Source organism: Astatotilapia calliptera, chromosome 15 (genome assembly GCF_964374335.1).
Source record: "Astatotilapia calliptera chromosome 15, fAstCal68.1, whole genome shotgun sequence".
NCBI lineage: Eukaryota > Metazoa > Chordata > Actinopteri > Cichliformes > Cichlidae > Astatotilapia > Astatotilapia calliptera.
The window spans coordinates 17,755,001-17,778,035 of record NC_137436.1 but is presented as its reverse complement, the minus strand read 5'-3'; the positions used below and the strand labels follow the sequence as shown (position 1 = coordinate 17,778,035).

Sequence of the window (23,035 nt, the reverse complement as noted above, 5' to 3'; positions counted from 1 at the left end):
TTCTCTCCTGTGCTCCTCTATATGTGCAGGTTATTAACAAATATGGTGATCTCTATGGAGCAGAACGCATTGCTGAGCTTTTAGGCCTAGATAAGAGCGCTTTGGACTTTGACCCCACAGTGGAAACTGTTGAGAAAGAAGCGTCCCTGGTATCCTGGTGAGAACACACCTCCCGTTTTCTTATTCCTCCTTCAGAGATGCGCATGCAGTAAACACATTTATATATTACATTACGTGACTCCAATGTTGTAATAGAGTACAGTCAAGGAGGGTTTTTAAGACTCTCCTTGACTAGAGATGAACAATTTTGAAGAGATGCACCTGGTCGTTGGCAAGAACTGCCACAGAAACTACAAAACTGTACCTACTCTTATCTATCTCTATTAACATGACTTGACCAAGTACAAACTCAGTTTTTGTTGATGAGTTTAAATATATATGTAAACACAAACGCCTTTCACTTTGTCATCAACAGGCTGAGCTCCATTGATACAAAGTACCACATCTGGAAACTGGGCGTGGTCTTGACTGACAATGTAAGTTTAAGTCCACATAAAATCTACCATCAGTGTGATGTTCAAAAAGAGCCTCATAAAAAAATATTTACCTTTTCCTCCTCCAGTCTTTCCTGTATCTCATTTGGTACACCACCATGTCTATTTTTGGACACTTCAACAACTTCTTCTTTGCTGCTCATCTGCTGGACATCGCCATGGGATTCAAGACCCTTCGCACCATCCTGTCATCTGTTACTCACAATGGCAAGCAGGCAAGTAGTTTTACCAGCAGAGGGAGCCAGAGTTCAAGGAAAAGCAACAATTGCACAATACAAGCGTTCTACTCGCTTGAACTCAAACAATGAAAGAAATGATTCCTGGTGCATTTTTGGCTCATCTTTAAAAAGTTTCAAAACTGTATAAAATGTATTTGTTTCAGCAAACAATCTTTGTCTGAGTCTATGATACATAACGGAGACCAAACAGGGATGAAAGAACTAGCATCGTGACTCATACTGAAGATAAATATAATCAGATCATGAAAATAATACAAACAAGGAATGGCTCAGAAATCTGCTCCATGGAATATTAGATAAACAGTCATGAGAAATAAATAAAAAGACATAAAACAGTTAAGGACACAAGATTTTGCTTTTATTTTGAGGTTGTTGGAACATTCATGCAGATTTTTCAGGAATAGGCCATTCCTACTGACTCCAAAAGCTGTCAGGAGGTGCCTAAAAACTAACTGCTAAATGAGCAAAGAGATGGATGACAGTATAATGTTTTGGGTTTTTTTTGGTTTTTTATTGTTGCTGTTTGTCTCTTTACTTGATGTTCAACGAAGCCTTCTGCAGAACATGATGGTCTGATTCTGTCGGCTCATCAGCTCAGGCATTTAGTTGCCAAGGCTTGTTAGGGCTTCATCTTTGTCTAATGTAGGAAGACAGGGCACGACCCTATTAACACTATGAAATATGTCAGACTGGAGTTAAAGTTTGCTTCTTTTCAACAGTTTCGACAGTTGGACTGAATGACAGTATATAAAACAGATGGTATACATATGCAAAGCATCAACGGGGAAAGATGATGTGTGATGGCACAAACCTTGGGTCTTGCACTTCTGAAGGTCTTGAAAGTCTGAATACTGATGAAAGCTAAGAAAGTACTTTAGTGCAGAACTTTATTTGAAGAAAAAAAAAAACCCCACAGTAGCATTGACACTTTTCTACAGTCTGACAGAAACTGCAAAAATTACTCTCAAAATTTACAGTCAAACAAAAAGGAAGGCCCCAATTGTGCCTCTGAGACGAGTCTGTCTCCTCTATTGTTGCCTCTAATCGTCACTGAGATTAAAAGAATTTCAGATAAAATGTATCCAATTAAAATGAGTCTCCTCTCCTTTCAGCTCGTGCTGACTGTGGGTTTGCTGGCTGTGGTCGTCTATCTCTACACCGTGGTGGCCTTCAACTTCTTCAGGAAGTTTTACAATAAGAGCGAGGATGAAGACGAGCCCGACATGAAGTGCGACGATATGATGACGGTATGTCTGACCACCTCCGGTGCCTATTCATGTGAAAGTGGCTGAAAATTGAAAAATACCTTTCTTTTGTGGTGAAAATGAAAGACTTCATTCCTTAGCAAGGACACATTTTGAGCTGAAAGAAAAAAAACATGGGGCTTTTAGTTCGAATGGTTGACTTGAACATGTTTGCCTCTTAGCCTTGTTCAGGGTCCAGAGGTAGAAGGTGTCTATTGGACAGCATTTTCTTATCTTTTATAAATTATTTCCTAGTTAATGTTTCTACAAATGAAGCCTCTAAATAGAGTCTTTATACTGGAAGTACAGTAACAGCTTACAGACGATTTTTCATAATCTTTTGTAAAACGTAGACCTTGATGACTCCTTTTTTTTAACCTTACTCTAATAGATGGCTCAGAACCTCCAGCTGCATCTCCAGTGACACTCAGTCTTCAGCCATGTTTTGTAGTTTGAAATATAGAATGAAAAAAGAGAAGTTTCCACTTTCATACTTCCCAGCCAACACTGAATGAGGTGTAGCTTCCTTTAATGCCTGTTTCTCTGTAGTGCTATTTGTTCCACATGTACGTGGGTGTGAGAGCTGGAGGAGGTATTGGAGATGAGTTAGAGGACCCAGCTGGAGACCCATACGAGCTCTACCGCATCCTGTTCGACATCACCTTCTTCTTCTTTGTCATCGTCATCCTGCTGGCCATCATCCAGGGTACGTGAAACTATTTCTCATTATCTGCGTTTAAGTTAAAAACCACACAGGTCTTTGTTTTCTTCTCATGCTCCTCTAACAGAGAATTGCACCTTTCTTCAGGTTTAATCATTGATGCCTTTGGTGAGCTGAGAGACCAACAGGAGCAGGTGAAAGAAGACATGGAGGTAAGACTCTGCTCTAGCCAAGCTGTCTGTTGCCAGCTATATTGTTGCTTCAGTAAGTGACAGTATTCCCTTCCTGCTTTATGTGAGTGAAGGAGCATGAACACAGGAAGCAATTTATTTGCCTCCATCGCTCTTTAGCTGATGGTTTTTGCAAACAGACCTTTGATACCTGTTTGTCCTCTAATGCTTTTACAACCCCATCATAACTTTAATGACCGGAATCCTGTGTTCTCATTGGTGGTTCAATTGTTTGTCTAAAAATAGAGAAAAGTTTAACTTGACTTTTAATCACCGGTGATTATTTCACCCATCGTTGCGTGAAGTTGACAAATATCATTGACTTTAAACAGTCTCTGGTCACTACACTGCTGGTGATGTAATAATCCTATAGTCAGTCAATCCAACTCGAATTGTTTTTGAGTGTTTTCTTCATTAGTTAGTTTATCCCCTTGTGCCACAGACTAACTTAATTGTCTAATTAATTGTCTATTCCTGTGAGCCACACTGTGCAGAGGAACAAAACTGGCACAAATAAATAAATGTGCTGATAAATTAACTGAGAATAAATATTACAAATAACTGCAGGCAATAATTAATTTAGGCATTTTTCTCCTATTTCTCTGTAATATAATGTTTTATTGCTCCAATTGTTTTATTCTCTCAGTTGTACGACACTTTGGTCAATACTTGTTGTTTTTAAATGTTGATAAGGTGACTTGACCAGAATGTATGGCAAACTTTTTTCTTGTTTTGCATCTATTTGCATTTGTTTCCATTTTAGCTTTCAATAATTCAAATTATTGTTCTTTTAACATATTTCACAAGAAAAAACTGATTAGCAGAAATCTACTTGGCAGGTTCAAATAGGATGATGACAGTCATCACTAATTTTCGATCCCCACTCACTTGTCTTCCAGACCAAATGTTTCATCTGTGGAATTGGGAATGATTACTTTGACCGGACGCCTCATGGCTTTGAAACTCACACCTTACAAGAACACAACCTAGCCAACTACCTGTAAGTACAGAAATATGACCAAACGTAATGTGACTGAAGTTTTCCCCCTTTAACACTTGTGCCTCCTGTCTGCAGGTTCTTCCTGATGTATCTGATTAACAAGGATGAGACTGAGCATACGGGTCAGGTATGTGAGCGAACACCAGTCTGTAGTATTTGGTCATTTTAAACACGATATGCATAATCTGCCGTCTGTGACCAATCTCAAAAGAACAAAAGGAAAAACTGGAATGTAACAGACTCTAACTTCAGTAGGTTTACTTATGCAACATATCAAGTGGGTTGAAATGTTGCACAAGGTACAGCTTTGCTGGAGAAAGAAGCAATGCGTGGGCTTCCTTTGACTTCTGATATTAAGTTGTTATTGTTGTGCACCTGAGATTCAACTTGGTTTTCTGTTTGATGTTCGTGTACTTTTTCTTAAGATACAAATTTAGCAAAGAAATAGAAAGCTTGCAGTTGTTATTCCTTTAAGCTGCAAAGGACCGCATTCAGCTACTAGGAGTGAATAAGTCACAAAAACAGTGTAATCACTGACATGCCGTTGAGCTACATCCTTAATCTGTCTACTGACGGGATATATAGTCACTGCAGGTGGGATGAAACTATTTCACAACATCATATATCATCATAGTATTAATGCAACTAAACAAGTGTTCTATCGTTTGCAGTCAGACCATCTGAAATTTGTGACACAAAGGGCCAGATTTACTATGCAAGGCTTATTACCATGATAGTGCAATTGCAAAAACGTAATGATGGGAAGGAAAAGTTCTGAGGCTAATCTGCTTACAAGCCACCGATTTATAAACAAGAATGCAGTCAGTCTATTCATGGGCCAAGAACAGACAGACCTGATGAGGGAGCATGAGCAAGTGACTAATGTGCTAACAAAAGTACTGCATAAACACAGACACGCGTTCCTCTCTTAAAAAAAATAAATAAATAAATAAGACAAACTGAACGTCTTTCATATAAGGGCGAAATCTTCTGCCAGAAATTACTGCCGCCTGCGTTTGGTCCTGAGGTCTGAGACTCAGGTGGCGCACAGGATTCATCAAGAGGAGGGCTGCGTCATGATCCTGTTCTACTGTATAAAAATGTAATCTGCGTAACGGCCGATCTGCTGTTATAACAATGAACACAGACTATTTATTAGGTACACATTGATAGTACCAAGGTGGACCCTCCTTTGCCAACAGATTTTGTTCCATATTGACTTGATGGCATCAGCTACACGCCCGTGATATGAATCTCAAATTCTCAGTTCCGGATTAGATTGAGACCTGATAACATTAGAGGTCATTTCAGTACATTAGACTCACTGTTACATTCAAGAAATCAGCTCAAAATGATGTTGAGACATGGCATGATGTGCTGTTAGATAGCAGCCATTAGAAGACGAGTACACTGTGGTCAGTGACACATTGGGGGGGGCAGACATGGTTAACACTAATACTCTGGCATGCTGTGGTGTTCAAATTAGTTGGTTTAAGGGGCCCAAAGTGTGTTAACAAAATATCTCCCACACTATTAAGCCATCAACATCGGGCTGACCCACTGATATGAGACAGGGTGGATACTTTCACATTGTTTATGCTAAATTCTGACCAGTATCGAAATATTGCAGCAGAAATTGTCTTGACCCTGTCTGCTGAGTCATTGCCGTGTGATTGGCAAATTAGATATGTGTTCATGTGGCTTAATGCACATCGCTTTTATTTTCTGCATGCGGTGTGACACTGTAGATAATTACTATAGTCAATATTACATATCGTAACATTTAGACATTAATCAAACAAACTAACACACTTTAATATATTAATACTTCAATATGGTGTGTAGGAGTATATAGGAGTCTAAAAAAAAGTGTACACTGTTGATAAAAGACAAACAGATGTCTGTATAATATATTGATCTCTATGTAGAAACGTGACCAAGCTTAAAGCACTGAAAACTGCTCCACTCCCTCTAAAACAAGATGCATCTATGTGTCTTCTATTGGGATTATTAGTTAATCCATTTCATGTGGGACCCAGAGTTCCAGGAGAAATTCTGGCACTGCACTCCGAGCTCTGAGGCATCCACCTGTGCAAGATACGCACCCAGTCTCTCCCACTCTCCCATTCTCATTTCAAATAAATGAACAGTCCTTGCGGCAACTATCACAACCACATCAAGTTCAAAATAAGATGTGCTTTTTTCTACGTTGGCATGCATGCATGCAATAACGCAAGCCACAGAAACACCTGTGTCCACATCTTTGACTTGCAAAGGTGACTCTGCGCCTCTTTAGTAAAAGCACGACAGTAGCTTCTTAAAGCCAAAGGAGGTTTTTGTGATGACGCAGATTGTAGGTAAATCTGGCCCTAACAGTTTTCTGAGGACAGAGGTCAGCAAGACCGAACAGTACAAAAAGATCTGTGAATGAGTATAACCAAAACCATGTGCAGCCGTGGACCCTTTAAATCATTCCCTTCCCTTTTCAGGAGTCATACGTGTGGAAGATGTACCAGGAGAGATGCTGGGACTTCTTCCCCACTGGAGACTGCTTCCGTAAGCAATATGAGGACCAGCTGGGTTAGAGCGGGTCGCCTCGTCTGCTGCTCTGAACCCCAATCTCCACTTTGCTTCTACCTGGAAAAAAGACATTGAACTTGACTTCACCCTGTTACCAGAACACACACCGTCATAGTGTCGAAAAATGTAAAGAGGAAAAAAAAATCTGAATTCTGACACAAACGCAAAACATAACGACTCTAAAATTTACAACTGACGATTGGACATTTCGGGTTTGCGTGTTCTTCGTTGTTACTGAAATAGTCTCCTGCCACTACGCCTCTTTTATGCAAATAATTCTTTTAATTCTGATTCACATTGCCTTTTTTCACTTGCTTAACCCCAACCTGCTGCACAATTTGTTGTTTGTAGACATCTGATAATTGTGAAGGGTTACAGCATGACAACTGAATGTCAGAATATGCACAATTTCTAGATTAGCGCCAGGATGTTACGGTCACTTCCTACCCAAACCACAAGTGAATGGATGTGTGCTGCTAGTAATGATCTAGTTAACATCCAAAGAGTGAGACCTGATTTGCCTTTCAAAGCTGGTTCAAACCTGTCTGATGACATGAAGATGGTTCTTCCAGGACCAGAGACAACTCTCACTTTAGGTGTTTATCAAGTGCCGATGTGCCTTATGGAAAAAAAAAAAAACTATGCAAAAGAGAAAAAATATCATTTTTGCCCCTCCTAACACAAGCAGTGCTCTGTTCTGGATTAGCTATAAGCAAATTTAGGTAAAGCTAGTTTTGGGCTTTTACATTTAAAAAAAAGAAAAAAAAGAAAAAGAAATATTTGTTGTATAATATCTAGATGATCCTTGTGTAAATGTTGCTTAGTTTGGTTTTGTTCCTGAACTGTGGTGTCCTGCCCACCTGCACTTGTTTCTACAGTAGAGGAACCCCACAACAAACGGACAATTAAACAGCAAAACTTGGGTTGAGAATTTATTGACGACAAACTGGTTACCCGCTCTTGTCTGGCCATTTATATGTATGTAGTAGCTTTGGTAAACTGCACTTCTTTTTTGATGAGGGGAAGAAAATGAATAAAGTAAGTGACGCAGTGAACCAAACGTGTCGTCTGTGACCTCTTTCACTACCCGTCTGTCACCAATCCTCTGAAGCAAAACACTCCAGAGTCAAAACTTTCACAGGGAACAGAGAATTCTCTCTGAAACAGGGTGTGCTCCAGGAACGTTTTGACATACACTCACAAATGTTCGAGATGTACTGTCCCAACCTTTACACCTCCAAAACAAAACATATTGCCTCTCTTACAGCACGGGGGGGGCAGGTCCGTGTGAAACGAGGAAGCATCAAACTTTAGCATCATAAACTTCCAGGTGGACGTAATTTTTCAAAGGATGGAAGTTGAAGCGATTGAACTGCCATGACCAAGTTCCCTGAGGGTCAGGAGATCATGCTGTCGAGCCAGTCCTCCAGGTCTTCCTCAGTCATTTCCTGTTTGCTGGGCGCAGACTGTGGAGGTGCGATGTCTTTGTCCTTCATCACCTCCATCATCTTCTCTTCTATTGGCTTTGCTGTCACGTCTTTCACTTCCTCACATTCTGCAGGTTAATAACATGATGGGAGACATATTTTTAGTCTTTCCTCTAAACTTGCCTTCTGCTAAGTAATTTTAACTTTATTATCTGTGCTTTGATTACACCACATGTGAATATTGCAATCATGCAAAGCATAAAATCAACAACCATCCAGCGTCTCTAAAACTCAGTAACATTATTATATTTAAAATACTAAGTGTTAAAAAAATTAATACTTCTGTGGTATGAATCTCTGTTTCAGAGTTATGAGCCGGTAAGTGTTCAGTGCAACTGAAAAATTTGCTTTCAAGAAAATGTCTTAATTTGCTGCTTAATAAATATCCAGCTATTACTGCAAATAGCTGGATATTTTTCAATATGTAAAGAACAACCTGCTTAGTCTTCAATTTTTTTTGCGTTAACATTAGGCTTTAAACATTGCCCAAAGTAACTTGTCAGCACAAAAGGTGGAAGTTAACATCCTTGGTAGCTTATCTTATCTCTCTAGTAGTTAATCTAACACCACGTGTGTGTGGGGGGGGAAAAAAAAAATCCTAAAATTGTAGGTTTTTTTGTTTTGTTTTGTTTTTTGTTAAAAATAAATACTTAAAAAAATAAATAAATGTATTTACATGCTTAGGTCCATGTTGCCTGACCGCCTGGCAGGGTAAAGATAATAAGCGATCAGTTTTTTACGGCTGAGGGGTAAAAACTAATTAAAATAAAAATATGTAGGAAAGATCCTTAGTGTTAGTATTTTTTTTTAGTTGGGTACAATTTTATTACATCTTGCCTAATGAGCCATTGATGGCTGTTTATTGAGACTCTGGATGTCGGTGAGTCAAATGCTTTCAAAAAGCAGTTTTTCTTGTAATACCTGTACTGATTTTTCCAAATGTTGCCTACAACACATGACCGTCATACAATAATAACTAAAAACGCTAAAATGAGCCCAATAATCTAAACTAAAACCAAACAATTTCAACAATAAAAAAAACAAAAATCCACTCTGCAAATTAGCTGAAACTAAACTGAATTTAAAAAAAAACAAAAACAACTAGTCAATCCAAAATAATAAAAAATAATAATAACTCTATTAAGATCTATAGCTATCGAATCTTTAGGTCCCAAAGTTTCACAATGGCCACTTTTAAGGTTAAACTGCTAGCATGCCATGTTTTGTTTACTCTTTCCAGTTAAAAGATTATGATCTCACACAACTGTCAAAAAGATATATGTTGTGCATGACAAAGTAAATATACAGTATAATATTATTAATGAATTTCTTTCTTTACACTAAGCTAACTGAAGCTTACTATTCTCCACACAGACAAGACAAGACGAGAGCGACATTAATCTTCTACATTTCCCCCAGGCTATCACACATCGCTCAACGTGCAGGGACAGACTATCATTAAATATACTTGCCCTTCTCTTTAACAGCGCTCTCCATTTCTGCACCGCTGACAGGCTCGTTTCCTACATCACCTGACACTGGTTTCTGTAAGTTGAGCAGGTTGTCCAGCTCTTCATCAGCATCATCCACCAGAGTCTCAGTAGCAGCAGCTGAGGAAGAAAGCTGTGAGCCTGAGCCCCCCACTGGGTTTGCATCCACGGGGACTTTCTGGCTGATGCTGAGGCTTTTTGAAGCTGTGGATGGAGGTGTGAATTTGGACATTTTTGGCACTTCCTGTTTAGGTGCTAGAGTCATACTGGGCAGCTCTACTGGTGCTGAGACCTGAAACATCAGGTAAAGTAAAAAAAAAAAAAAAAAACAGCTCTTGTCATGCATGTCTCTGAGAAAAACACAAAGATACAGAAGCCATATTTTCTTTTTTCTCAGAAGGTAATCAACACAGTGTATTAATCTACTGGGTGAAAATAACCAGACATGTATCAATAAATACAAAAAGGTCAGTCTATTGTTTTATTTTTATATATACTTACTTTAACCTGACATGCCTCCATGCCATATCTTGCAACCCTAAATCCCAAAAAGTTGGGATGCTGTGTAAAATGTAATACATGAATGCAATGATTTGCAAATAAAATCTTTTGTTCACAGAAAACAGAAAACCTAATTCCTCCATATAAACATATTTGTGGTTAAAGTTTACCTCCCGAACAACACCCAACCACAGTGTGCTGGGCATCAGCTAACACTTGCCTGAATCAACTCGGGCTCCAGGTCGAGTTTCTGATGCAAAGGCACTTCTTGAAGAATCTGGGTAAGAGCTGGGAGGTCCAAAACAATCCCTGCCATCTGGAGAACAAATGAGAACACAGACTGCAAACAAATGTTTGTATCTACAGAGTTTAGGTGAGTGAGAGCACTATCAGATTCAAAGTCTTCATAATAAATGGATGAACTTTTGTCCAACATTAAGCACATGAACACTGTACTACAACAACAGTATGAATCTGATATCTTAATCGGAATATTCTTTATAACTGTAACTGCTGTGTATTTTAAAGACTTAAAACTCCATAAATCAATTTTAAAAAGGAGCGGTGGTGATATAATTTTACCTGACTGATATCAAGCTGGTCCATCTCCCATTCTTTTTCTTCTGCAAACCGGAAATGCGTGAACGAATCCCCTGTGAGAAAACGATGCACAGAAACAAAACGTTTTGGCGTTATGACCGCAGCAGTGTAATCCCCAAACTATCTGTTAAAGCTAAAACTCAGACACATTCACTTTAGTATTTTTTTCACACAAACACAGCTCCTGCCTCTGCAGAGCTTGTACAAACCAACAGAGTGGCCTTCATGTCCACAATGTCTACGATGTTTTTCTCTGGAAGGCAAAAGCTTTGTGTAAACTCTTGATCAGTTTGAGCGTTACAGCAGAGCTAGTCTGCTTTCGCAGCATTACCGGTCTGAGGGCTCTTGTCACTACAAAGACACTGAGGATGTATTATTAATAAGCGCACAGCAGCGGTGCCACACACTCAGCAGACAGATGAACAAATGAGAAAACCGTCAAGATGAAACTTGTTGTTTGAGTGTAGCACAGCGCGCGAGGAGCACCTGAGTCAAAAAACAGCATCCAGAACAACAAGGCCACATGTCAGATGTGAAGCACCACTCTTACAGCTCCTCATTTTTGCATGTGGTTATTTCCACAATGTTCCAGGAGGATGTCATTTTGCTGGAAAAACAGGTCGCTTGTAGAAATTTTTACACTACAAAATGGAAGTCTTTCTTTATTCTAACTGAAATCTAAATATTCTTAAATCCCACAACATTTTCATCCTTCCTTTGTGAAGTAAAGAATGTGGGGATAACCTAAAAGGAACAGCTCATCTGAGATAACGCAACACTTAGCAGAACTAGGACACATCAATTAATCAATGAAAAAAAAGTGCTAAAACCATCAAAAAATAAAGTTAAACTAGACTTCTTTATACCCTCTGGAGTTTTTGTTTTAACTTTATTCCACTTAAAGGAAAATTCAAGGTTAGACACCTGCTAGAGAGAGGTCTTGGAGAGAGTTCTGTCTGATTTATTATACACATTATTATTCAGAGAAGATATTAGGGACAGGATGAATGCTGAGGGGAGTGTGGTATAACAGAACACTTTATATTTTTTGTCTTTTTACCCTTTTAAGTTTACATACTGGCTAAAAAAATGAACTGGATGACAGATTAAAATATGCTTGGTTGCTAGCAAAAAAAGGTTTCATGCAAAAGTAGCACAACTGGCAGGCTCCTGTGTACGCAACTGTTTTTTACCTGTAAATGTCCATTTAAAAGCATTGCAACCAGGATACAATCAGCCAACTTAGCATAAACAGTAAAAGGAGGAAAAGGAAGCAGTTAACCTGGCAGCAACTTGTTGCTAACTAACATGTTACAGCTACAAAAACAGAGCACCCCTGCAGACAGGCATGCTTCAAGCCCCTCCCACCACTAGCAGCTGAACACATGAACAGCAGCACAACAAGCTTGGCAAAACATCTTAAAGCCTGAAACCCAGGGCTTCATAAAATAAAAATAAAAATATTTCTGAGGTCATTAAAGCTCTATTTCAACAACAAAAGTATTTCAGTATTAAACAATCATAAATGTTGTACACCCTTAACATTAGCTGTTTAATTATTAGCAATTACCATATTTTCCATCTGTTAAATAATGATTAAGGTTTTGTATTTTCTTATTTATTTCTATTTTTATTTCTTTATTTTGAAATTTCAATTTCAGTAAGTTGCAGTAAGTACGTTTGCTTCTTTTAGTTTAGTTTTTATTCTTTGAAAATGTTTAGTTTTAGTTTAGTTTTTTGTGCATAAGTATCATTTTATGGGCACTGGGCTCCGTCACTGGAGACAAGATTTAAGAAATCAGTATAGGTATTACAATAAAAACAGACCTTTTTGAAAGCAGTTGCCATGCAGCCTTGTAGAAAAACTAAGGATATAAATTATTTGTATTTTGCTTTGTTTTTTACACCTATGTCTAATTAAGAAGTAAAAAGCATTTGAGAACAGCTCTTAAGAGTGGGGTCTGTCTTGCATTATGGCCACTGTGGTGCTTGTAGTTGGACCTTTTCTTTACAATATTTTTTCTGTGTAGTTATGAAATAGTAAATCTTAATTTTGTAAATCATTTGAAATCATTGACAGATAAATCAAGCAACCCTGGGATCCAGGAAGTTTTCAGCAACTTCTAAAAAAATTTAAAAAATTATATACATATCATCAATAATCATCAGTTGACCACAAAAGTATGATATTGAAAATGAATCAGGTGATACTGGCCTCAAGTACACAGACTGTGGTCAGTCTGCCACACACAGATGGACAGTCAGTGGGAGATCTGACAGAAGAGCTGCAGTCAGATGCAGCTTCGCACTTTGTTATTCTGCCCTCTGCATATTGTATTATGGACACTCTGCCTTCAGGTGTGACCATTAGCACCATCTGCAGTTGTCAGTGATTTGTCGTTCAAGAAGCAAAAGGAGGTCAAGAAGGAGAAAATGCAGGAGGGCTTTTTATCTTCAGGCTGAGTCCCTGCTGTCAAACAGGGTGAATAAAGATGAGTTATGAAAAGGAGCATTACCGAGGTTACAATGACAGTGACGGAGATGGATTAAAAGAAAGGAATGGGAATGTCAGCTTTATGTGACGGCTGTTTGAGAGTACCTTTATGTTGAGACAAAGATTTTCCCCTTCACTGGGAAACTGTGAGAAAATAAGACCGGGATTTGGTAGACGAGAAATCGAACCACATCGCTGCTGGCATCTTAAACAGATCAATGATCATTTGCTAAAAATATTCTGCTAAATCAGAGGGAACCATTGCTCAGTGATAAGATCAAGAAACAGCTGCCAGAATTGAATCACCAAGCTGTGAGCTGAAACTCAAACTAGCTATTAATTACATCATTTATATTTTTTTTAAAGTACTCTTCACCTAACTACACAGGTCTACTGACCCTTTAAAATAAAGCTATGTCGCCATGCCATTGAAGAACTTTGTTTTATGTGTCTTCTACCTTTGAGTCTCTGTGCCACCACAACTGATCTGGTATTAAGTAATCAGCTTTAATTTATGAGATTTAAAAAAATGTTTTAACTGCTAAGGAATTATAGCAATTTATATTTAATCAGTTATTCACCAGCAAGGCCACCATGAGGCAATGGTATCTCTGATGTTAGAATGTACCAAATTGCATAAATAAATCCTTTATGAGCTACATTTCAGACATGTGTGGATTATTTTTAACTAGAAGTGTTCTTCTGCTGTTTTTATTTCCAATTATTTAATTTTTTCCTAATTTTTTCCTATCATTTTTTCATCACGGTTTTTAGGGCTGATGCCAGTAAAATTTAAGGAGCCAGTATCATTTAAGTGTGTGTGTGTGTGTGTGTGTGTGTGTGTGTGTGTGTGTGTGTGTGTGTGTGTGTGTGTGTGTGTGTGTGTGTGTGTGTGTGAGATATATATACATATAAGCTTGTAATCTTAGTTGGAAATATCCATCCCCACCATGTGCTCAGCTGTGATGATATTCTGCTAAATGCACCATAGAAATGGCTGCTGCTCCCTGAGCTCTGATCTGCTGAAGGTTTCTACCTGTTAAAAGGGAGCTCTACCTTTCCACTTTTGCCAAGTGCAGCTCATTGGGTTTCTCTATATTATTGTGGAGACCCCACCATACCTTCAGGTGGCTGTTGCATAAACTAAACTTAGGTGAACTGAAAAGCTAAATTTGTACTAAAACATAAAACTGTCCCTGGTTAGCACTCTCCCTCCTTTTCTGTTTCCTACTCCTCTCTGTTTAACATCCCGTTCACTCAGTCTCCTTCAGTCCAACACAGAGATCTGCTGACATTGGTAAGCTGCCTCCCTCCTACATCTCAAAGCCCAGTGTCCTCCTGATCTGTGTCCATGGAAATATCATTGCATGTAATTCAGAGGCACTGATACAACCATGGCAACTGCTGCCAGCAGGGATGAGAGAAACTTCTGTCAAACCTCCATAAGACACAAAAAGAGAGGAGGAGGACATATAAGCGAGACAACGAAGAGAATGAAAAAGGCTGACTTTTCCTTTCTGCTCAACTTCAGTACCCTGATGCTGTTTTCAGAGTCGAGTCTAACATCTACAGGGAATGTGCCGCCTCAGATGTGTCACCCAGCAGTGTGAAAAACATGGCTGGTATTTTACTAAATACTGGTACTATGATTTAGTTCACATATAACAATAATATCTGGGCTTCATTTGAAAATGTTTAGCTGTACTAAAGCTGCCACAGTGAGCTTAATTATTGATTAGTCAATTAATTATTTTGCCTTTTTAGTATTTTCAGAAGTGAAAATCCACAAATAGGAAACATTTAGTCAGTTTTGCTTGAAAACATGCTTTAAAGGCTTAACTAAGTTCAAATAATCAATAGTAAAAAATGCATTTAATTAACTGTTTCTCAAACTCAGTGCTGTAAACGGTTTGAGTTTTGACGTTTTCAGAGAGGAAAAGGACCTTTCAGGTTCCAGACGGAGAAAGTATTTCTGATCAACCAAACTTCATGAAGCTTTTTTTTTAATTTAATTTTCTTTTCAGATTAAACAACTAAAGTAATATACCAAACCTATATGTTGCTGTTCACTCTAAAAGCTACTTACAGAGATGCACTGATTACAATTTTGTAGGCCAGTTTCCTTTTTTCCCCTGCCTGTAACTGACAGCATATACAAACAAAAATAAACTTTTTCCTAAATTTAAAATGTTATTTTCATATTAAAATATATTATTAAACTTTACTTTCCCCCAAATTGCAATAAGTTAGATCATTTACCAGTATGTTTATATGTCTACCTTTTTTTTTCTTTTTACACTCTAAATAAATAAATGATTTTCCTCATAATAGTTTTGTTTGCTGATACCGAGGCTGGTTGGTCGCTAGCTCTGAGCTCTGGCTTGATTTAGCATTAGCTACGTTATGTTTTATAAATGCCCATGTGAGGTTTTTTTTTGTTTGTTTGTTTTTTTTACTTACAGCATTAAGGATTTTAAAAACTTAATTTAGGCAAAATGAATTAGCTTTAATGTAACACTTTTCTATCAGATTTCTGCTTTCTTCTAATCTGTAAAGTAGATTCATTTATGAAAGTAGAGGTGTGGTAATTGTCCGTCCTCTAAAGCAAACCCAGTAAATTTATATAAATGTGATTGTTATTTTTGATTGTGTAACACTTTTATTTATTTATGTATTTACAGTTATTCTTTCAAAAAATTGATAACTACTATTATTACGGTATGAAAACTGTTAATACTTCTGTTGAACTGTGGTAGGACTTACCGGTACGTGTGATCACTTACGTGATTTGGAGGTCTACGGTTACATTAAAAAATAATAATAATAATAATTTAAGTATAGCCATGTGATTGTTGGGAACCAAGAGTAAATATTAAATGAGCTGCAGGACATTTTTAGTCAGCTTCAATGTTTTGTTTTTCCAGATATGTTTTACTGTGTTATATTTAATCGGTGAAAGATAAATTTAACTTTGGAACCTTTTCATCATACTGTGTGGAAATTCTGTTAAATGCCATGAACCTAACCCATGCCAGCACATATACCCTCACTATACACAAATGATAAAAGATCAATTCAAAGTTCAAATGATTGTCTAAGTGTGTAAGTCTGGCCAGTAAACCTCGGTGAGTTATTCTCAGAGAATAAACACTGCTTCACTCATGCCGTGTGCTAAGTGGCTTAACTGGCATTGTGTAACTTTTTGTATAATGTGGTATCCTGTCTCTTGACATCTTGCTGGCTGAACCCCATTTTAACAAATGAGGTTTTCTGCTCACAACCGCAGCTTTGCTGAGCTATCTATGGCCCACTCTCATCTTTTATATCTGGGATGTGTTGTTCGCTGTCGTTGGCTTAGCTCCTGCCTTTCTGTTCCACTCTGCTCTTTTCCTGCTCTACTCAACGCCACTCTGCTTTCACCTCGCCGCTATTCATCTTCACCCATCTCCTGAGATGTGCTCAGTGTGACAGTCGAGCTTTGGTAAAGTCATGATAAAGACAGGCTACGCTGGTTCTCTGTCACCTGGTTATAAGCACAATGAGGAATTGAAGAAATTTGTATAAACTGTAACAAGACTGCAGCTTTTCTAAAAGTCACATCAGAGAGTGGTGTTTTAGGACTTTGAAATGTATTTCTTTATTCATTTAGTTTGTAGCTTCTCCAATCTGTTTCTTTATTCTCTTTTATATGATTTTATATTAAGTGTATTCTTGATACACACAGCCTAAGCAAAACAAACTATTTGAAGGCATTTCCATGATCCCCGTTAAACTGGAACTGAACTCTTAACATGTTTTTTTTATGTTCAAGGTTACTGTGGTTGGTTTTGTGATGCATATTATTCACATTTTTAATGTGATCCAAGATTGGGTACCACAAGAAGAAGTGCGAAAGGAACTGACTTGAAAGATATTTTCATGCCGAAACCTGTACATATCCTCTGTAGCTGGTTACCAAGTACTTGCTACTAATATCACAGATACAGACAATCATCAAACTAGGCAGAGGATGTACTTCCTGAGGCAGCTGAAGAAATTCAACCTGCCAACACGGACGATGATGCAATTCTACACTGCAATCATCGAGTCCATCCTCACCTCCTCCATCACCGTGTGGTACGCTGGAGCCACTATCAGGGACAAACAGAGACTGCAGCGTGTTGTGCGCTCTGCTGAGAAGGTGATTGGCTGCAGATTCCCATCTCTGCAGGAGCTGTACACCTCCAGGACACTGGTGCGTGCCGCTCGGATCTCAGCTGACCCTTCTCACCCTGGACACAGTCTGTTTGACCTGCTCCCCTCAGGCAGGAGGCTCCGGTCCATTCGCACCAGAACCTCTCGCCACAAGAACAGTTTCTTCCCGTCTGCTGTTGAACACATGAACAATAACCGTATGACTGTTCCCACCACTAACACATGACCCTACGCTGTGTTCACTGCATCATTCCATGTTTGGCACTGTTCACCACCTGCACTCATGTATATATCTATCTACTTAGCACTTTTAATTCTTATTCTTATTTTTATTTTCATGTCTATTTAAGCGTTATATGACAGTATATTTGCACTAAGCACCGCAGCAATTTCCTAATGTTGTAAACCTGCTCAACATTTGGCAATAAAACCCATTCTGATTCTGATTCTAAAACGTGGTCTAGCATTAAGGGATAATCAGTATCCCTTCTACCCGTTGACAGCCCACAAATGTCCTGGCTTGTATTGATTTCTGTGGGGCCCTCCAGATGTTACCTCATCTGCCTAAGCAAGCCAAGGTATCCTACCAGATGACACGCAAAACACTCACACCCTTGTTAACAGGACCACACCTTATGTATATAGTCCTCTTCACCAACCAAAATCGGCTCACTGTATAAAACTGCGGTCCCACCTTAACCTTGATTACTCTTCTTTGCTGGAGCAGTGACTGGCTGAACAGAAACAGGAGGGATATGTAAGGAGATGCAATACCACTGTTCAGTCTCCACTAACACTTGCAGTGAAATGTTGACATTTTATGTGACTGGAAGAGGAATACACACATTCCCTGCTCGCCCTTCTGCCTCCATTTGCTACGAGAGTAATGTAGTGTGATCAGTGAATGATTACTTCTCTTTTAAACTGGCTGTCGTGGCAGATCCTCACTTGATAAGAGAGGAGATAAAGCAAGGCAACTCATAAAAAACTTAAGAGCAACTGAGTGTTGTTATTATTATAACAGTGACAAATCCCATGTGATATGTCTTTGACAGTGCTAAGGGAGACAGACAGAATGGGAAATCTAAGTAAAGAAATAAGAGAAGAGGGCTGAAGGAAGAGGAAAAAATGACATCTAAAAGGGTGAAAAATGAGATGCACAGATTACAGAAAATGTGCAGGAAATACCGTTTAGAGAAACTCCAATTTGCGATGTGTGAAGCTGATTGTCTTTCTGAGAGCCCCAGCACCTCCAGCATGCTCCCTGTCACGCCTTTTTAACCAAACCAATTAGCCCAACATGACATGGCGCTGAAACCCAACTACGCGTCGATAAATCACTGTCTGCGCTAATTGCAATTAAAATCCCGAGCAAACCAGGCGAGACAATAAAGAGGGCCGAAGCTATTTACTCTTAACTTTTAATGGTTATTGTGCGAGGCTGTGTTTATGTCAAAGTCATATCAGAAGAGCTCCAATCCACTCGAGGCTTCGTTCTCATTAGGAATGTATTTTCTTTGGCTTGTTTGGAGGTAAGAGGCTCAAGCTCGAGCACTTCTCTGCAAAACTCATCAATCACATTTAGCATTTGATGTGAATCTAGTTTAATTATCCCATCACTTTCTTTCATGGACGTTATTAGGTAACAGTAAGTGCTGTTTTTTTCATATTTTTATAAAATGTGGATGCAGTTGGAGAACACACAGGATTGTTCTCCTGTAGGACATTTCAATCTCATAACCACTCTATACGTTCACATGCTTACAAGACGTTGTAGCTGTATTTGAGGAGATTGAGTATGTTTTATAATCTGTAAAGAAAATCTCCTTTTTAGGACAGACGGATCATTTCAGTAACTCTAATGTAGCACTTTTGTCCTTCATGCGCTTTGGGAAATTGGTGAAGTTGTGCTAAAAACAAGGGAAAAAAGTATACTCTGATAAAACATCCACTTAGCAATACATTATCTTCCATGAAGGTCATAATGTTCAGTGGCAGGTATTTTGTCCACAGATATCGGTGAGGGTAGGCTTACTGCATAATGCAACATGACAAATTATATCCTGCCACAGAGGTGAATCATTACTTCTGTAGCAGAAGTGGGGAAAAAACATCATGTCACAATATCGTGATAGTTGCCCATGGTAACAGTGGTATCTAAGGTTTGGCACAATGTTAAAATTTTCATTCCAACACCTGTACACTGCCAAAACTGGCAAGCAAAACAATCAGGAAGGCAAACCAAACAAACGAGGGGGAAAGTGTGGCGGAATCAGAGAATAATAAAATGCAGTAGGTAGCTCACGACAAATGTGTTGGACACAGGAGTGGAAACTTCTACATGTTCTATTGCACAACTCTCAACTCAAACTCAAACAAGGAATGAGTCCCTAGTTTGTAGCTCCATTAGCAGTGGTGCTGAATTAGGCCCCAGTTGAGCAAGCTTAGAGACTGGTCGGTGACAATCTGCCAACCACCAGTCACAAGAGTAAAATGTGAATTCCCCTAAAGGTTGGCAAATGGTTGATGAAGTGCCACTCTTTCACTTGTACCTACTCAGCTCTACTCTATTGATGGCTTTGATCATTTTCCATTACAATTGAGGACCACCTCAGTGTGCTTAGGGTCATTATAGCAACATGGCCGAAAGTCGCATGATGTCATTTGGATGCGACACATGCCACAACAATGGATGACATCAAGGTGATGGTATGGTGATCATTGAACCGGTGTTGTTTGTTTGCAGCCATTTGCCTCATTTGATTTCTGTGAAGGAGACGTTCTCATGACTCATTGAGCGATGCCATGGACCGACCAATCTGTGGCATGCAGTCTGTAAATGTCCCATTTTCAGATTGGCACAGAAGGTCCTAAAAAAATTAAATAAGCACTTGGTACCAGGTATTATCACCTAATGGAAACCTCTAAAAATTGAGTTGAGTTATGTAGGTACCAGTGAAAAAGGTGAAATCGGATTGAAGAACTTTCACCCTGAAAGTAAAAATTTCGCCCTACCGCTGCAGCCAACACGTTTCAAAATCCATAACTTCAACTTCGATACTGCTTGGGGAATAGCTGGGGGCAACAATACACTTGAACCGAAGGGCAAACATCAATAGTCAATATGTTTAGTTTAATCAATCAACCAAACATGCTGGTATCGTGAGTTAGATACCAAGATCTGCTAACTTAAGAAGAATACTGAACAAAGGCTGCAAATGTGTACTTATTCAGTTTGTTGGTGTTTAGGAGGGTTTTACATTTTATCAGTTTTTACTCAGCTTTAGTAATGTGACTAATGAGCTCTCTAATTTGCTTCCCCTCTGAGAGTTTGTTCTTTTTAACCACAACTTAATTAACTTCCATTCACTTTTTTCATTCTTGATAAAAAAGCACCATGCATCATGTCTTTGGTAGCTGTGATTCTGGTAAATCAAACTGGCCGGGGAATGTCTTTAGAGCCACCGGATGTGTTAAAAATGGTAGTATTGTCTTGCAAAACAAAGCAATACAAAATGTTCCTGCAACAAGGTATTTCGTTCTACTTATACACTAATCCCACTCAGCTGGGTGCACTGCTAGAACTGATTTCAAATTGGTTCAAAATGTATAAAAGAGCCACAGAGCCTCACCAAGACCAATAATAAAAAAAAAAAAAAGCTGTGCAAGAAATTGGCCGGTTATCATAAACAAGCAAATGATTTATCAGGTTCATCAGATAATATTTTAGATGTCTCAATCTGCTGTCAATAAGAATCTAAAAAAAAAATCGCAGGAAATTAAATAAAATGAACAAAAACCTGAGAAAGAGATCTGTAAGTACGACAAACTGATACGTCTTTTTGTTTAGTTCAGTTCTAAAATATTAAGCTTTTCCTCACAGGCACGGCATTACTGGCATTTCTTTATATATATACATATATACACATATATATATATACACATATACACATATATATATATACACATATACACATATATATATATACACATATACACATATATATATATACACATATACACATATATATATATATTAGGGGTGCAACGATACACAAAATTCACGGTTCGGTTCGATACTTTGGTGTCACGGTTCGATATTTTTTCGATACAAAAAAAATGTTCATGCCTTCTTAATTTGTCATTTATTAAAATTATAAATATATATTTTAACTCAAAAGTACAGTTTTTAAATTTAACCCTAACCCTTGTGCGTGTTTTTTATTTTGACAGTGAATGCGCACCTGCGGACCACTTATGTGCAGCCCTGGTTATTTAGCTCGTCATATTGCAGCCACAGAAATTCTTTTGTCCATGAAACCATAAAGCTGCACTTTCTTTTTGCCTTATAGTCTGATTTGTCATAACTTCTCCGTTTTGTGGTAAGCTTTTCTTTGGCTGTCACTTCTTCACCCTGACCTGTCTTATTTGGCTCAGCAGAACTAAAATATATATCTGTCTGTGAAGGTTCTGTCACGGTCCTGGGTCGGGTCGACCCAGCATTTTGAGTTTCTTATGTTTTGGTTTAATTTTGCATCATGGATTAGTTATTCTCTGGTGATACTGTTTTGATTACAATTATATTCTGATTCTTTAGTTATCTGATGATGCTGTTGATGACGATGATGATTATTTCTGGTTTAGGTTTGTTATCTTGCCCTTATGTTTGGTTTAGGTTGCCTGTGCTTAGTCTTCTCTGCCCATATGTCCCTCTGTTTGTCCATGATGTCATTATGCCTGTTTACGAGTCTGTCTCTGTCTGGCGTGTGCTTCCTGTTCTATTTTGTAGGTCTGTGTCCTTTGTCAGTGCGTTCAGCTTTGTGCTCTCCCTGTCTCGTCAGTGTAATCAACGTCAGCCGTGTCTCCCAGCTGTTTCCTCTTTGCTCCGTTCACCTCTTGTATTTAGTGTCTGTGTCTTCCCCTACTCGGTGTCGCATCGTTAACGTCTGTTCACCCTCGCTTCCTCTGTGTGCTCCGTTTGCCAGCCAGCCTTCCTGCCTACTTATTCCGTTCTTCCAGTTTAGTTAGTGTTTTTCTGTTCTGCTTCTTACCAGCAATAAAGCTGTGTGTTTTGAATTACTTCCGCCTCAGTGAGTCCTGCATTTTGGGTCCTCCCTTCCTGCCTGCCCACACTCAGACATGACAGGTTCTCAGTCATCCAGGTCATCGTAGTCAAATATATATCCTGCTGCTTTTACACACGCACTCACATAAGCTCAGCGATTCTCTGCGCGATCAACCTCTCACATGTTTAAGCTGCGGGAGATTTCACTTGTCATGTTTGCATAGTAAGCTAACGATTAATAAGACCATGTCAGAGGAATTGGTGCACAAATTATCATCACTCACAGATCAGTGCTGTCGCTCTCTATACACAGTTCGCACGATTGCAAAGTGAACGCAAAAAACAAGCGCAAATTCAAACGCGATTTCAATATGTCACATATTGACAGTGGCTCACCGATGCCAATGACATAATTACCCAGCTACATTTCTGAAAGAATGCAAAAGCATTGACATATATTTTTCCTTCCTACAATAGCCCGACGGGCAGGGAAGAGATAGATTTTGGTAGCCCGACTGAAAAAATCGCTAGCCCTGGGACGTTGGGCTAGCGATATTGCAAGCCCTGTATCTGATTGAGGAATCACTCATCTTTGGAAAAGAGAGTTTATTACAGAGAAATGTCTCTTTCCAAAATAAAAGCTATACTATCTGCTTCTTCTGGGCTATATTCTCAGCAGCATAAGGAGAATCATGT

General features: G+C 38.7%; 2 protein-coding genes across 2 annotated transcripts in view; one reads left to right on the top strand and one right to left on the bottom strand.

The window, feature by feature from the left end:
* ryr3 (ryanodine receptor 3) overlaps positions 1 to 7,563 on the top strand; it is a 112,173-nt gene extending 104,610 nt beyond the window's left edge. The window contains exons 98-106 of the mRNA XM_026143503.2: positions 30 to 157; positions 476 to 536; positions 623 to 769; positions 1,906 to 2,040; positions 2,587 to 2,743; positions 2,846 to 2,910; positions 3,828 to 3,928; positions 4,004 to 4,055; positions 6,418 to 7,563. Coding sequence (XP_025999288.2) covers positions 30 to 157; positions 476 to 536; positions 623 to 769; positions 1,906 to 2,040; positions 2,587 to 2,743; positions 2,846 to 2,910; positions 3,828 to 3,928; positions 4,004 to 4,055; positions 6,418 to 6,513 — 942 coding nt within the window. The 3' untranslated portion in view covers positions 6,514 to 7,563. The remainder of the gene's footprint in view (positions 1 to 29; positions 158 to 475; positions 537 to 622; positions 770 to 1,905; positions 2,041 to 2,586; positions 2,744 to 2,845; positions 2,911 to 3,827; positions 3,929 to 4,003; positions 4,056 to 6,417) is intronic.
* aven (apoptosis, caspase activation inhibitor) overlaps positions 7,428 to 23,035 on the bottom strand; it is a 42,543-nt gene continuing 26,935 nt past the window's right edge. Inside the window, exons 3-6 of the mRNA XM_026143508.2 lie at positions 10,569 to 10,639; positions 10,207 to 10,302; positions 9,468 to 9,777; positions 7,428 to 8,063 (exon numbers count right to left, since the gene is read on the bottom strand). Of these exons, the coding sequence (XP_025999293.1) occupies positions 7,906 to 8,063; positions 9,468 to 9,777; positions 10,207 to 10,302; positions 10,569 to 10,639 (635 nt within the window). The 3' untranslated portion in view covers positions 7,428 to 7,905. The remainder of the gene's footprint in view (positions 8,064 to 9,467; positions 9,778 to 10,206; positions 10,303 to 10,568; positions 10,640 to 23,035) is intronic.